At 38.8% G+C, this 17,571-nt stretch overlaps 1 protein-coding gene and 1 pseudogene across 1 annotated transcript; one reads left to right on the forward strand and one right to left on the reverse strand.

Moving 5' to 3' along the window:
* The first annotated feature begins 5,193 nt into the window (after positions 1-5,193).
* Positions 5,194-5,884, forward strand: LOC116928109. Its single transcript, XM_032935195.2, has 2 exons — positions 5,194-5,682; positions 5,735-5,884. Exons 1-2 carry the CDS (start codon positions 5,194-5,196, stop codon positions 5,882-5,884), a joined length of 639 nt encoding a protein of 212 aa, XP_032791086.2.
* A 10,406-nt stretch (positions 5,885-16,290) lies between these two features.
* On the reverse strand, positions 16,291-17,386 carry LOC123470723 (annotated as a pseudogene).
* Positions 17,387-17,571: the final 185 nt, after the last annotated feature.

The following is a 17,571-nucleotide window of genomic DNA, read 5'->3' on the forward strand; positions in this document are numbered from 1 at the left end:
GTTGGAAATGATTCTACGAAAATTTATTGTAGAAATGTATTCTTAGTATCAAAACAGACTAGGAAGTAAAGATGTTCGTCATAAGGCTGAGATATATCACAAAAGCTATTTTTTAGCTTGCAGCAAGAGGTTTTTGAAAAATATTTCAGCAATTTCTTTATTTTACTACTGACATGGCGCGCTTCACACACACAGGATTGCGATTAATTTACTTAACTTTATGTGTTGTATATAATATCTTAATTTTAAAGTAACCATTGTAACATTATAAACTATTTCATAATATTTGTAGAAGTCAGGTGTTTTAAATTTTTTTGTCTAAAATCCCAACAGTCCACGAGAATAAAAACAAGGTATGTCGTGCTAAATGTTAAACCAGACTAGATAATCAAGGAAAAGGCTGTTATACGAAACTTTTCTTCAAAGCACTACAGAGTTCTACCAGGGTTGGAAGCGATACTTTTACTTCATTTTTCCAAAAAAATACCGCGGTTGCGATACTACCGCGATACTTTTTTGGTGGTATCGCTTCGTTCCCGGTACCGATACTGTTAGTGCCATCTAGGTGTTATAATATCAACTTTCCAATAGCTAACTTGTAATTTCTTTACAAATGCTATACGAACACAATCTACAAATGCTTGTTTACTTTTAAAAACAAAATTTTTTTCAAAATTGGTGTCCGAAAGGCGATTCCTTGTTGGACGAAAAATGCTCCTTCCCACACTGAAAAGCCTTTCCACCGAAGCCGACGAAGTAAAGGGTGCATTATATTTTATAAACAAAAGTTTTAATTTGGGGTGTTTCATCAAACTAGAAATACTAGTAGAAGAATCCCCTAAGAACGCAGCAACTTCACTAAACGTTTTTTTTTGTAGCTGAAGCGTTAAATGACTTAAAAATTTTCTTTCGTTTCGTCGGGCAGCTAAAGTCACTGTCTTCACTTAGCTCGGACATAATGAGTGAATCGAACCTAAAAACAACCGAAAGTTTGATTAAGTTTTTTAAGCACTAAGAATCTTGTAAAATACTATTTTACCTGTTCACACTTTTCCCCGAAGATGAATCTTGTGAAAAATTTTCGTAAAAATTTTCAATTTTTTCAGTTACAGATGATTTATCTGCCTCATTAACCCAATTTAGTTTAAATTTCGGATGCAGTAATGAAGCCAGAATGAGATCGTCGTCTTCAAAGCAATGAGAAAAATGCCTATCTATTCCTGAAATTATGTTAGCAATAAACGGCTTGCAATGAATGATCCTACGCTTTTGCTGCATAGCAATCATCTTTTTCTTCAAAATGGTTAAGGGTGGAAGTAAATATCCAATGGACACTTTCAAGTCCGACTGAAGTACGTCTAGCGTTTCTGCTACTGGCCTCATGATGGTAACATACTACTTGATGTAGTCCTCTTCGGCAGGGCGAAAGTAGGGGATTTTGAAGTGCTCAAACACATCCTTCAGATCTTGCTTTTGGTTATTTAAAAAATGCTTAACCCTTTCCACTGCATAAAAAAAAGAATTCCATCTCGTTTCACAATGGATTACAAAAAAGGATTTCAGTTTTGCCGCAATTGCATCCGAAGATTTCGTGCTCCTGCTTTGTTTGTTCAACAGTGATTTCCTTTTTGCTTCAGTTGATTGTTTTAGTTTTTTCAGTGTTGGCTCCATTTTTTTCAAAATAATCCTTGCTTGCAATCAGATTTAGCATGTGGCTAGCGCTAAAAATAATAAAAACACAAGATTACTTTTGATTCGAGAAAAAAACGAAATTAGAACAAACCATTGCCGATGAGGAGGAAGAGAATAGATTTCCTCAGCATCATCCTAATCACAGAGAACATCAGTAATAGAGATGAAAGTGTCAGGTTTGTCTTCGGATTCCGGGAAATCCTCGCGATATTCTTCCTCTTCAGACAATTGTATTCCACTTGGTGTTGTAGTGTCGTCTTCGTCATTTTCTATTTTGCATACCGAAACGTCAGCCTTCATCTCAGAACAAATTACTTCTTCATGGGAGTTCGCACTCGTTGCGAACCGTGTAGTTTCCGGAGATGTCAAGCAAATGTGAGACGAAAAGCTTTTACAAAATTACTGCCGCTATCAGTATTGTGGCCACGACCTTACATGTAATGCCGAATTCTTCGTGGATGGACTCTAGTAGCTTGGCAAAAATTTCGTAATCGCGTTTTCCAATTACACGACGAATGGCGAGGCAGTAGGACGCTCGCTTTAGATCCGCCGTTATCCAATAGATCGTCATACCTAGAAAACTTTTCCTTCTTGAAGACCAGCAATCAGCTGTTGTACACACCCATATTCCTGCCACCAGTAGTTCTTTCAATGCAGATTTTTTCTTTTCAAAAGTAGAAGATATAATTTTCCTGTAGTAGCCCCGAGATTTTATTTTCAATCGAGGGCATAGTCTACTGACGAATTTTCTGAAATCGTACCGCTCTGTGTGGTAGACAGGCAATACAGCTTCACATAGATATTCCTTTGTAAGGAAATAAAATCAATGTATTCAGATTAAACATATTCGGCTTTTGAAACGCTTAATTTACCAGAATATAGTCATCCAACATTTTTTGGGATATGATTTTTTGATACCCGCTAAATGATAACTTGCGTTGAGTCGAGAGCTTCCCAAGTTGTTCAGGAATTGGTGTTTGTGGCTTGTCGTTGTCGAGTTCGCAACATAAAACATTGAATTTTTCTAGGTCATCCTTTGTATGAATTTTCTGAAAACAAAGACCCATTGTTAATTACATCAAAATTATTTCACATTTATAAAGTTGAAGACAGAGTGAAAAACCACATTTTATAGACACCCGCAAATGTTTCCTGATATTTTCCCTGGAATTGTTGAATGCTGAGAGGTACTTCGATTTCATTTGGCAGTCACGTGAGCGTAAACTAGAGTTTATCACTGTTGGTACTGACTCACAACTTGATACACTTGAAACGTCTCCATCTGCAGGATATTTATCATCTGCAAGAAGAAGAATGAAGTTAATATCGTATTATATTGATCAAGTTATACGATAAAAACAAATACTAAACGTACAAGCTAAGCAGAACTCGTGCTTGGTAATATTACAAAATGAAATCTAATTAGGGAAGAGAATTTTGTATTCTTAACCTCTGGGCCACCATACACACTTGATTGAGGGGATGATTCCTTAAATTCAGTTAGGGAACGTGGAATAGAAAATAAAGCCGCGTCAGGTTCTCCAAACAAGGATTGAAGATGTTAGTAATTATAAACAGAAGTATAAAATAAACTGATTGCAACTAACCTTTGTCGGGCGATGAATCTTGGTTTGCATCATTCATCTACGCATTGTGACTTTTATGAGTAGAAACTTCAACGTGAGAATCACTCGCTGTCACGCCTGTTAGCTTACGTTTCAAGTTTCTGAATAATAATAATAGTCAGTGGGTAGCATCGCTTAGAAAAAAGAGAAAAACAAATGTTTTTTTTTGTTATTTTTGAAGTTTCAATTTGTTTTGTAGACCAACCTTCGCTTTTTAAATATCATTCTTTTAAGTTGGTGGTATTTTTTAATTTTTTTTCAAGAAACAAAAGAATGCCTCAAAACGGTACAGACTACCCCTTTAAAAAAATAGGAGAGGAGTGTTACATCAGTCATGGTCATACAAAACCACCCACTTAACATAAAGCGCTTTTTTTTTCTTCTTTTTTTATACATTAAAAGCTGTGACATTTTTGCCCCCAGTTCATAGTGTCTCTGTTCCTGGCATAGAGTGAAGTTGTTAGATTCTTGTTATGTCATCCCTCAAAGAAAATCCCGTTTTTCAGTTTTTCGCAAAGCGCAGAGAAAAAGATATTGTTTGTTTAGTGCCTGATTGTAAAAAACCGGGACGCACTTCTTACCATTCAGGAAATTTAAGAGCTCATTTGAAGGCAAAACACAAAGAGCAGTTTCAATTAGTGGAGCGATTGAGTAGTAACATCGATGATTCTGAGAATTCTGAAGAAGACCATAATGTAGCTTCCAACAGCTCGCTCGCGCCTAAAAGGAAAAATTTTGAAGCCAATAGTTCGTCAATTTCGGTAGAGCCTGAAAAAAAAGAAGCGTCGGTTGTCTATAGAAATAACGGAAAAACAAGTTGTAGACGCGTGTGTGGAAATGGTGACCGTTACCAAGACCCTTTAAAGCGCTCAGTGATTCGGGTTTTCAAAAAATTCTTGACCCTATTCTTAAGGGTCTAGGAGGGAATATTACTATAAGCCCAGAAAATATTCGTGACAAAGTGGAAGGAAAAGCTAAAGAAATACGTGATCAGGTAAAAAAAGATGTGAAAAATCGATTAGTGTCTATTAAAATGGATTGTGCAGCCCGTTTGGACCGAGCTCTGTTAGGTATAAATCTTCAGTTTAACAAAAAAGGGAAAATTCAGCTCTATACTCTTGCCATTATTGAGGTCAAGAAAAGTCACACAGCTGTCAACTTTAAACAAAATTTGCTGGAGGTTTTCGGTGTCTTTGGTATTAAATTATGGCAGGTGTATAGCATAACAACCGACAACGGCGCAAATATGTTGAAAACCTGTCGTATTCTAGCTCAAACTGAGTCAACAGACGACGACGAAGAAGAAGAAACTGATATTGCTGATCGCTTAAACGAAGAAGAATTAATACGCCGAATGAAAGAGGGACAAAATGCATGCGAAGAGGGAGGAGAGGAGAGCATGGAAGTGCGAACTTTGCTGCAAGGTGTGCGCTGTTCTGCTCACACTCTTCAACTCGCCATTCTTGACGCACTTGACGAGCCAGGCATAACAATTATTGCCAAAGCAAGAGCTGTTTGCAAGGTCTTGAGGAGCCAAACGTTTATGGCAGCAATCAGGCTTGCCGGGCAAAAGAAGCCAATAATCGACTGCCTCACTCGCTGGTGTTCAACATGTTTGATGCTAGAAAGGCTGATTGAGTTAAAAGAATTTATTTCTGAACTAACAAAAGACGGAAAAAACCCCAGTCTAAGGCTTACAGGACAAGATTGGTCAAGAATTGAGGATATTGTCAAGACTTTCAAACCGGCTCGTATATTGACAAATGTTTTGCAATCGGAGCAACTCACAATTGATGATTTTTATGGAGCGTGGCTTAAATGTCAACTAGAAATTTCAAAATTCAACTCAACTTTTGCTAAAAACTTGCTCAAGCACATGAAAAAGAGGTTGTCCGTCCTTTTAAAGAGTGAAGTTGTTTTAGCGGCTCTGTATCTTGATCCGAGGTATAACTATTATTTCATTTTCGCTGTCCTTTTTTTAACAACCCCCCATCCACCAATTTTGTTTAAATATAATGTCATTCTCGAGGAAGACCAGTTAAAAGCTGCGCAGAAACAATTGATGAAGCTGTGGCGTCTAATTGAATCTAACAAAAACGATCCTCCAGCTAATACGCCCTCGTTACTACAACCCGTTCAGCCCAATGAAAATAAAGTAGGGTTAACAAATGACGAACTTCAAGAAATACTGTTCATAAAAGAGGCAGAGCGTCGTGAAAAAAACAATGAAAATGCAAATGAAGCCGTAATTGAGAAAATGATTCACGACTTCATGAAACCCAAATTGATTGTCCGCTCGACTGATGTCTTAAAATACTGGGAGGACAATCGCTTGTTACAACATCAGTTATACGTATTAGCTAAGGTTGTAATTTTTAAATTCTCTATTAAACCAAACATAACGCGTAACATTTTAGGTTGTCCTTGCAGTGCCTTGCACACAGATGAGCGTCGAGAGGCTGTTTTCTGGACTGAAATTTATTTTATCGGTCTATCGTTCGAACTTAACTGAATCAATTCTTGAAGACATTTTAGTCGTAAGAGCAAACGCTTTATTCATGGCCTAATTAAACGTTTTTTTGTTTGTTGCTGTGTTTAAAATATTTACAACAGTGCTAAAAAAAAACCGTGAAGCACCTGCGGCTAAAATACAATGTCTCTATATTTAAAAACCAGCAAGGTCAAAAACAAAAAAATCTGAATTTTCTTTCATACAACGGCTCTTGCCGCCAATTTTTTTCAAGGTTTTTTTTTCAAAAGTTTTTCAACAAAACGGTAAACTTTTACCAATTCTACTCACTGATAATAGTGAAGCAAACAGCAAAAATATAGCCGACAAGTCGACAACGACAATAAAGTCACTGTAAAAACTTACTTGTATTTTTTGGGAGGCATGCCGAAACCGGTAAATCCTTTGAAAAAAACGAAGATAATTGAAACTTTTAACTTTGAATTGTCTGAAGCTATAGATATTTAGTCACTACTTTTACTCCTAGATGGCGTAAGAAAAGTCTAAAATATCGGTATCGCTAGACTACTTTTACGCTTGCGATACAGGTAGCGGTACTTTTTTTACTGCTGTATCGCGATCCTCGTAGTATCGCGATACTGCGATACTACCGCGATACTTTTGCGTATCGCGTTAGTCCAACCCTGAGTTCTACAAATACATGAAATAGTTCGTGGTGTTCAGGAAGGACTTTTTCAAATTAGGTTATTATACAAAACAAATAAACTTAAGTAGATTATTCTTAACCACTGTGTGTGAAGCATTTCAGGTATATCGGTAGTAAGAATGAAATATTGCAGAAATGTAAAATGAACTTGCGGAAAGCTCAAGTATAGCTCATGCAGAAGTATAGGTAAACGCAGTCTTTAGTTTGTAGTTTGTTGTCCACTCTTTTTAAAAGCAGGAGCGTGAGCGCGAGTGAACTCAGAAAGAATCAGATGAGCGGTAAGCGAGAGCGTGCTCACTTTTTTGGCGACTGGACCCAAGCCCCGAAGAGTAACAGGTAACACGAAAAGCTAAATTTTGCAAACATGCAAAACTGTTCCAGTAAAATTTTCAGCTTTCGAATTCAATGTGAGAGGTAGATGGTGTCAAGTTTCGGAATGAAAAATTTAGGAGGTATAGACTAGTGCCTAGGACTGTGCAAACTGCAATGGTGTTCAACCACCTAAAAATTGTACTCTGTAACCATCAAACGTTATATTCAATCCTCGGTTGGTGACTTCGGGAATAGGCATGAGATTGGCACTCAGATGCGGCACGTACAATTCATCATGATGAATACCGGGTGGGGAATTTTCAACACACACCTCTTTTACCGGTACTTCTTTTTGTGTTCTATGTATAAAGTCCTGACAGGCTTCCATAGCCCAAGAAGCACTCTGCTTTGTGATTGGATGGCCTTTCTTCTCTGAAGTATATTACCACCTACGTGGAAGGAGGATGCAACCATGAAAAGTAACAACAGAGAACCAATATTCCCTTTCAGTCAGATTATGATGGACAACCAGATTATCTTCAGGTTGTCCAAAGAATTGTCCAAAAGAACAAACCCTTAGAATGCCAGTAAAAGATGCAGGGTTGAACTACTGCTGAAAAAGCAAAAAAAATCTCCCAAAAAATGGAATAAAATTATTTCAATATCACTTGTAATTTCTCCTATTCCTAATCTTTTTCTTTCATTTCTAGTTCACCAGAAACTCCAACAGTTGCTTCACCACGGAGAAGAAAACGCTTTACTTCAGATGTCTTCTGTGGCGGTTTAACACTCACCGGTAATATTGTCGCGGGTAAAAAGAGAGATTGGTTATCTCTTTGCAGAGATCAGTCACCCGCTCCTTGGGCAACGCTGCGATCGTGGTGAAAAATTCATCAAGAGAAGTCCGCTTTAAGGAAGATACGTGATTTAAATGATTTTTTCATGATTTTGATTTTGATTTAAATCATTTTTAAATTTTGCGATGTTTGATTTGATTTAAGCGAAAATAAATTCTTTTTTAAAATCAAAATCACCGTTTTTTGGGAAAATCTAAATTTTAATACAGATTTCAGAATCATCATCATTCTTTCTAAAATATAGGTCAGGCCTATTGCACCCCGGAGTCCGGAGTGCTCTAGTGTCAGAAATGTCTATTGGACTCCGGAGTCCGGAGTCCTCTAGCGGAAAATGTGACTATTGCACTCCGGATCCAGGTAGCACTACTGTACTTGATCATGCAGACGTTTGTGATCGTTCTTTGATTCTTGCAGTCATTTTCTTTCTTTAAAGATTTCCAGAGGCGTAGAAATTCCTTAGCCGACTGGCATTTCGAAATTCTTGTGAAGGTCGGTTACGGATGGTCATGTCGACTTGCTCTCTGATAACTTCAAGGTTTTTGTGTGCGAACTCAACTTAGGAGATAGGGACATTGTCAACCAAACACTGAAGTTGTTCTGAATTAAGACAGTAGTGAAAATAAAGTTTAATAGTATTTTTTATTGAGTAATAGTTCCCAAATAGAGTTACGCCAACCATTTGGTTGTCTTACTCCCTAATATGTCCAACCCACCCCTACCCCCGGTCTTTATAAGAAGAATAGATGGAACATCATTTAAGCAGATAAAATCTCATGAAATAGGCGAAATAACAACTGACCTTGAAAACAAAATGGGCATATTTGCATCAAAAATCAGTATTGCTTCAGGAGGAGACCTGTTCATTCGCCCAAGCTCCCATGAGCAGCAACAATCCCTCCTCAAAACAACATCTGTACTAAATGAAATAAAAGTAACTTGCTCCCTACCTAGATCACACGGTACATCAAAGGTGGTAATCCATGGAGTTTTCCTTGGAGACACTGACGAAGAAATAAAGAAAGAGCTAGAGAAAAAAATACGAAATAAGTTACGTCAGAAGAATAACGAGAGGAGCTGAAAAAATCCCTACCCCAACCATAATCTTAGAGTTTGCAGTTGAACAACCCCCAAAAGACATATCATTCAACTATATGCACTTCAAATGTCAGGCATATATTCTCCACCCAATGAGATGCACAAATTGCAATCGCTTCGGCCACATGAAAAACGTCTGCAAAGACAAACCTAGATGCAGATAATGTAGCCTTAGCCACCCAGAAGAAGAAACCTGCAAACAAGAAAGATATAAAACTGGAATAAAGGTATAAACTGCAAAGGAAGCCATCCATCTGACTCAATAGAATGCACCATCTTTGCCAAACTAAAACAAACCTCGAAACTGGCCTTCGAGAGAGGAGTGACCCTACATGAGGCCAGATCCCTCCTCACCCATAGTAAAGCAGTAAAAATAAATGAGCACAAACAAACCGGATCAAACACAGAAGTCGAGATCCTGAAAAGCCAAGTAGCAGCCCTACAAACAGAGATCAAATGCCTCAAAACAGAACTAGGGAAAATAAAAAACTTAGAGAAAACTATAACCGCATTGGAAAAAAACCATAGAACAGTCCGCACTCAACCATCAGAAAAGCCAAGAACAGCTTGAAAGTAAATTCGACAAAATCACCACTGGTAAAGTTAGACCAAATCACCAACCAATTTGGAAACTCTGACGTAGAAACCACCTTAATAGAAGAATCCGAAGGCGACATGGAAGCCCAAAACTATACCACGGTAACGCGGGGAGTTACAAAATCCAGAACCACGCCAGCTATAGCATAATCCCAAGTATCCAATATTGAAGTCAGGCGCTCATACATTAGCACATCTAACATCGGACCAACTCCAAAAAAACAGAAAAACAGCATCCCGGTCAAACATACAAAATGATAAAAATAATTCAATTAAACGCCCGCAGTCTCACTAAATCTAAACTTACCCAATTCAAGGCACACCTTTACCATCACAAACCTCATATAGCCACTTTTGCGAGACCTTCTGGAGAGATACCTTCGAAGTCAAATTTAAAGATTACTTTACAATCAAGAAAAACAGACCAGACAAAACCGGAGATGGAGTAGCAATACTGGCCCACAAGTCCCTACAGCACACACCCATCACACTGCCCCAACTCGTGACAAATAAAGCAACAGCAATCTCTGTGATACTAGACCGCAACAACACAGGAAGGGAGCTGACCATAGTATCATTATACATACCCGATGGTTCAAACTGCAACGAAGACGACCTTAACGCCCTCGCAAATATCCGTCAAACACAATTTTAAGCGGAGACTTCAATGCTCATCATGAGAGGTGGCACGAGGAATGCAAGACTCCAAACCGAAGCGGATGACTACTAGCAAAACTTCTAGACCATCACGATCACCTAATGCTAGCAACACCAAAAGAGCTAGGAACCAGACAGTGCAATAACTCGCTTTTACTCTCCACCATTGATCTAACAATAATGCCACCTTACCTAGCCGCAACTTTGAAAATAACTGAAGGACCAGATTTAAGCAGTGACCACTCTCCGATCCACATAGAAATTGGTGCCCATCCAATCCAAAGTCGCAACCGGGCTCCCAGCTGGAACTTCAAACACGCAGACTGGGTAACCTGGAATAAAGCAATAAGTCAGTGCATTCGCACCAGCGAATTTTATACAACACACGCCCCAGAAACAAAATACCAAATCCTCCAAGCTGCAATGCTACAAGCAACTAAACCCAGCAAAATAAAGATGTCAAAACGAAACCACCAGAACGAAACACACATCCCAAACCCATCGTGGAACGAAAGATGCAAAAAAGTTGTCGCACAAGCAAGGAGGGCCAAAAATGCGTGAGATCCAAAAAAAGGGGTATTTGCTGTGCCACCAACAAAAGCATCTGAAAGCATCTGGAAAACAAAACAAAAAATTGTAATAGAAGAAAAACAAAAATCGTTCAACAACTTCATAAGCAGTATAAACCCAATGAGCTCTACCTCGAAAACCAAAGCTTATGTAAAAAAATGGTTGCTAAGGCACCGGCACCAGACTACAACTCATCGCCTATCAAGGACCCGGTCACGAACAACTTCGTCACATCACAAAAAGAAAAGGCGGAAATATTCGCCAAGCAGTACAATTACCAAAAAGGCGACACGTCAGACGATCCTCTCTATGGACAGTTCATTAGCAAAAGTGCAAACTACACACAACCAAATGCACTGCACTCACCCATCATAGAAAGAGAACTGGAATACGCCATGAAGAATCTAAGAAGCAAAGCCATGGGTAGAGATCAAATCCACAATACGATGATCAAAATCTCCAGATAATCAAAAACATCTACTACTCCTGTTTAACAACATGCTCCAAAATAAATATGTGCCAACGGAATGGAAAAAAGCAACTGTTTCCCGATTATCAAACCGGGCAAGCCAACTGATCAACCAGAATCCTATAGACCAATCTCACTGACCTCTTGCCTGGGAAAGGTGATGGAAAGAATCATCAACCAACGATTAACCTGGTTCCTGGGAAACAAAAAAAATCGATTAAAAACTCAATCAGGATTCCGAAAAGAAAGAAGTACGTTTGACAATATCATTCGCCTTGAACATTTCATGCGTGAAGGATTTAACAAAAGAAACCCTATAAATACATACGCGATATTCCTTGACGTAGCAAAGGCATTTGATACCACCTGGGTTCAGGGAATCCTGCTCAAACTAAACCGTCAAGGAATAGAGGGAGAAATTATGGGATGGATCAGAAATTTTCTACAAGGGCACACATACAGCATAATAATCGGTGACACTTACTCGGAAGACCAACCCCTAAAAATTGGAGTAACACAAGGATCTCCCCTCAGCCCCCTACTTTTCTCCGTCATGATGAATGAATTCCCTATTCTAGGAATAGGTCAAACATTCCTCTTCGCGGATGAAATCGAGTTTCACACCCATGCCACTGACGTACAAGAAGCAGAAGATATCCTTACGCCATACATGGACAAAATACAAAGATGGAGCAGAAAATGGTGGATAAAATTCTCAGCGTCTAAATCAAGCCTGGTTAGGTTCACAAGACAGAGAAGGCAACAAACCCCACCTATGATATTTCTAGAAGGAATAAGGATACCAATAGCCAAAGAAGTCAAAAATTTGGCCATAGTGTTCGACAAAGCCTTCGATGGACAACACAAACCGAAACTGCAATAAAAAAGCTCTAAGCCTCATGAACCTATTCAAGCTACTGACCTACACAAAACATGGCCCGAGCATCGAATCCTTGCGGACCCTTTACATAACTCTAATGAGATGCAAGCTAAAATATGGATTAATAGCCTATGGCACATCGAACAAGACGAGACAACGCAAACTAGAAATTTTTCAAAACAACATCCTAAGGATGACACTCGGAGCCCCAGCATCTACACCTATCAAGGAAATGCAATGTGAGTTAGCTCTCGATTCAATTGAAACAAGAAGGATAACCCTGGCCGCAAGGTATCTATTAGGAATCGAGGCAAATGCCTAACCATCCACTCTATGCAATATCAACGGACCACAGAAAAGCCCCCAAAACATAAAAAGATCTTAACATCCCAGCACTAAAACTAGTAGCAGGGCACATCACGCTCACCGGGATCGACCCAACCACAGAAATGCCGAGGTACAAGCAACACGCTGGGCCACCGTGGCAAAAACCCCTCATAGAGCTGAAATTCTTTCCCAAGTCAAAAACAGAAGCTAAATCAAACTCAATTGCTGCTAGAATGCTCTACCGGTGAACTAGAGTGCAACCTCAGACTTACAAGAAGGGCATTCATGAACGGATCGGCTCAAAAAGAAACCAAGTAAAGCACCTATGCAGTATACATACCCTCCTTAAACGTGGAAGAAGTTGGAACAATGAGGAAAGGAACATCAATCTTCACGGAAGAAGCCTACGCCATCCTAAGAGCTATGGAAATTACATATGGCCATGATGAACAGCAGCAACCACCAGATAATCTATGAAATCATAAACATTGCAGGATACTTAAGTAGCGCAGACACCAAGACTACACTTTACTGGATACCTAGTCATGTAGGTATCCCGGAGAATGAAAAAGCTGACCAATTTGCAATGGAAGAGTCACTCCACTCTAATTTAGTCCACAACTACCTATCGATAGGTTAACAAGAAGCAATCATGCGAGAGCACCTAAGGAATAAAACCACGAGTGAATTGAGACATGATAATAACCGACTAAATATTCACAGGAGGTCCCACACAGAGGCATGCACAAATGGCACCAACACTAGTCAAGATAAATAACTAGGCTCCTCTTCAGGTTGAGAACAGGAAATAGCAGGCTAGCAGCACACCAAGCCCGATTCCATCCTGAACTAGACCCAGCCTGCCCACTAAGATGCTCTGCCACCGAACTAGAAAGAACTAAGTTAAGTAAAATTCTCGCTGCCAACAAGCTGCAACACAATTTAGAAAACATCCTAGGACTAAATACCACCATACCTATCAACATACAGTATGAACTGAGCCGAGCCTTGGTAAGATTTATCAAGGAAACTGGCATGCTACAACGCCTGTGAAAAAAAAAGCAAAAGTAAACAAGCAAATCAAAATAAACTAGCAACCAAACAACAAACAAAGCGTGGTCTCCAACACGCGACTCACCAATGAAAACAACTGTGACATGGATATTACATATACATATACATATACATATACAATCGTTTTTAATCTTATATACTTATGAAGGAAATAAGGCCTGAATTAAATAAATCTCAACACCACAATTTAAGCGATGCCAGGGTGTGCCAACCAATTACCACACCCACTTACTTTGTACTCACAAGCGGAACAAAGGTTCAGCGGGTGGTACTGGAGTATCCAGTGGAACCCGCCGATTCAGTTCAACAGACTCATGTGGCCTACACAAATTTCTGTGTTATGCATAATAAATTTAAAAAATAAAAAAAAAAAAAAAAAAATAAAAAAAAAAAAAAAAAAAAAAAAAAAAAAAAAAAAAAAAAAAAAAAAAAAATTAAAAAAAAAAAAAAAAAAAAAAAAATTCGCAATTACACCAGCACCAACTAGGATGGGGCTAAAGGGCTAGCTCCAAGCCCAAACACTGAGGAAACTCTGAACTCCAGAGGGCCTCTCCTCAGTACCCCCAAACATAAAAAAATTATGCCGGTCACGAATCATGTATGTGTAACATTCCCCGTTATAAACTATATTTGGTATGATAATTCTAATATAAATTATTGTTATTGAATTTGCAGATTTGATAAGTTATTTTCAATCAGTTACCAACATACAATCATTCTGCCGAGTTTCATGAGAAGATTTGGTAGCATCCAGGACGCAGCAAAACATTTTTTTATTGTAACATTCCCAGTTACAAAATACATTAATAATTCTAATATCTTGTGATTGACTTCTCAGGTTAGATAAGTGATTTTAACACTTGCCAACACACCACCATGCTGCTGAGTTTGCATGAGAAGTTTGGGAACATCAAAGACGCAGCCAAACATTTTGAATGTGTAACAATTCCCGTTGAAGAAGTAAAGGGATGCAGATTCCAAAACTGTATGTTTATTATTGCAAACTATTATTGATATAATGCTAACACAATAGCAATACTTAATTGCTTATCTTTTCTTCCAAGGTTAATTACTTAGTTTTCATAAAGCCTCAATCATAGTTTGTTAACGATTTCAAAGCAAAATGTGATAACAGTGAACTCCAGATATTATTCCTATTGTTGCTGGCCTCAATTTGCTTTCCAATTTAATTTTCCAGACTGTTGGGAATGCAGCTATTAGCCTATCAATGATTGGATATTTTTCATAAATTTATTAATATCTTTGAGGTCTTATTGCGGAGATGATAAATAAGGATTAAGCAGCATCAGTTATGTAGTATAAGTTTTTATTTTTACAGTTGCTACAAAGCCATTCATCATCATCATTCCCAGAATCTTCTTCAGCGCACATTCGGTGACACCAGTATTCACAATCTTCACCGTCACACCCGACGAACCTCCATTCGTCCGAAGGCAATTCGTATCCTGTTCTCCGGCAAACGCAATCAAGTTCTACTCTTTTCACTACCTCACAGACCTCTTTGATCTGTTCAAAGAAGACGGGAATAGAGACAATTTGCCGACCTTCATACATTCCACTAGGTGATTCCTCAACTTTTTTGGATTGTATAATCTTGTTGCGGGTCTTCCCCATTTGCTAAGCTTGTCGCATAAGCAATGGCCAACACTCCGCAATCATACCCGTTGTTTTTGCACTGGCAATTTTTAATAACATAAGTTATTTCCTTTTCAGGAGTTTTTAAGAGGGAAGTATACAGCTAAGGACATGTTCGTTATTCCAGGGAATTCTAGGCATGCTATCGTATACTAATACGTGATCTGGTTGGCTGAACCCCTTTGCAACCAACATCCAGTGTTTGGACCCGTTTTGCAAAATCTGCATCCACTTTTCGACCTCTGCCTGAGGAAATTGAAGTAGGCTTCCCATGGTGAAGCAAAATAAACCACTGATTTCCGGGTGATGTAATTTGAGGATTGACTGGGCCACGTTTATGTGTCCCGACGTCAGTTGATTGGTCTTCGTTAACTCGGTGACGTTTTGGATTAGGTTTATTATTTTTTTTAAAATTTTTTTAAAAATTATTGATGAGAGCCGTTACAGACTGATCAGCTTCAACATGCATTGGGCTGTGGGTAACAGTGGCGAAATTTGTAGTTGGGCTTTCGCTGGACTGTATCTGCGGAACTTCGGCGTCTATGTCATCTTTTTCAGTATGAATAAGATCCGTTACAGAATGATTAGCGTCAACACGCATTGGGCTGTAGGTAGCAGTTGATGACAGAGGCTATTCCAATGTAAGGAAAAAATTTAATTTTTATACGTTAAACATCAAATAATTAATAGTTCCACTACCTCTTCAGACATGTCAACTGTTGCTGGGCCAACGGAGCGTTCCATTTGAAGAGCCTCTTGCTCCATGTTCATTGTCCATGTCCATTCCATGTCTTCCTCTTCCTGGATCATTTGCTCCTCGTCCAGCCTCTCTTGATTCAGCGAAACTTCGGCTCGTGCATCCTTCACCTTCTTCTTGTAGACAGAGAAATATCCTTTGTCCTGTTTTGGACGGCCTTTTTTGACAGGGGCAACGGGAAGACGGAGTGATGCTTATACGTTCCGCAACAGTAGGAGAATCAACCAATAAGTTAATCGAAGGATTCTCGGTTTCCTGCTTCTCGTCTTCCATTACTCGAAGGGGTTTTCCTTCCTTCATTAATTTGTGAAGGTTAATGAAGAACTGCAATTGAACTTCGAAGTCGGAGGCTGCTAGTCCACTCATCGTGTCGGCCATACTACGGAAAACGTTAGTGGCCATGATATATTGGCTTTTCCTCGTAGCACGCAGCCGGGTCTTTTTCGGACGGTGAACTCCAGATGGCGATGAAACGCTTGCGGAAACGACCGCTTCATTCTTGTAATATAGAATTTTAAAATAACTTTAAAGTTATCGAAAATCATTTTAGTTTTTCTTCACCTCCAGACCTTCATTTAACCAGTGATTAGAAAATGATCCCACTGGAATTTTGGTGTTTTCTTGAATATGGAAGTAGATAATGTGGCGGCAAGGCAGTGAAAAATCCTGGAAAAACTTGCATGTGCAGCCGGTTAGATCTTGTTTTAATTCGTACGTAGTGTAGTGTGAAGCAATGTGGTACGTTGATGATTCCTAAAAGCAGAATTAATATATTTGATTCATAAAAAAAAATTATTTACTAACCTCATTAAGTACGAAGTTGTAATTTGCTTTCATTATTTTCAGTTCCTCTTCGTGGTGGCCCCAAGCAAAAGGCGAGATGGTGTCGGCAAACCTTTTCAGCAACGGATGCTTTTCCTTCTTGGAAAATTTTACCTCTCGTATGCACTGTTTCAACCGTCGGTCAGAAAGGCGTATCAAAATGATGTCTATTAAGTTGCGGAGAACTTCCGCCAATCGCTTCGTTTTCTGGAGGACATCCTTGATAGTCTGGTGAAATCTGCATGTAATTCAGGTATTACCTTATCGGTGATGTAAATGAAAAGTGAATAACTTGTTTTACCGTTCAAGACAATTAGTGGTATTGTTACCAAACTTTGGGAGATTTCGACATTCAAGGTTACTCCATTTGTCGGCAATGTTGAACTAGTTACTTTCTAAATACGAGGCAATGCCTCCCGGTCCGAAACCTACAAAGTATGAACATATTTTAAAATATTACATTGATTAGCTTTAATTTTGGGTTTACCTTGTTTCAACAGATACGCTTTGGCTGCTTCAAAATCACCCAGCGTTTCAGCATACAGAGCCGCACGAAACTGTTTAATAATCTCGTGGATCTTATTTTTGTCTACTCGGATTTATGGGTACCGAAATGAGGGCATGTGTATGGAATTCATTTAAACTCCAGCTTTTCGTCAAGTATGATTTGATTTCTTTGGTCATTATCGTAACTACGAATTGACTCACAATGACCACTACGCAATTATACATTTTCTGTCTCTAGCTGCTTAAAAAACTCTACAATCTCTGAATTACTATCAAAAGTCTGATTTAAGGCAAGTAAACTGAGCAACGACATTCTGAAGTGAGGCACTGAACTCGATTGAGGAATATTCTTTTGCCACCGTTGTTATATAACGGGTACCTACTTCGTAGAAGAATGGCTGTCACTTCACTTTCAGTTTTCACTTGCTATTGCGTCTAAAAATAAGTCGCAGAAAAATTGACTGGTTGGTAGGACCCACCAAAGAAAAACGTTTGTCA

The sequence above is a fragment of the Daphnia magna genome, linkage group LG1 (assembly GCF_020631705.1).
Source record: "Daphnia magna isolate NIES linkage group LG1, ASM2063170v1.1, whole genome shotgun sequence".
NCBI classification, from domain to species: Eukaryota; Metazoa; Arthropoda; class Branchiopoda; order Diplostraca; family Daphniidae; genus Daphnia; species Daphnia magna.

Coding starts and splice junctions, on each gene's coding strand:
- LOC116928109 (XM_032935195.2), top strand. CDS start 5,194: ATGAAAAAGAGGTTGTCCGTCCTTTTAAAGAGTGAAGTTGTTTTAGCG. Junction 5,683..5,734: donor AGTTATACGTATTAGCTAAG/GTTGTAATTTTT, acceptor GTAACATTTTAG/GTTGTCCTTGCAGTGCCTTG.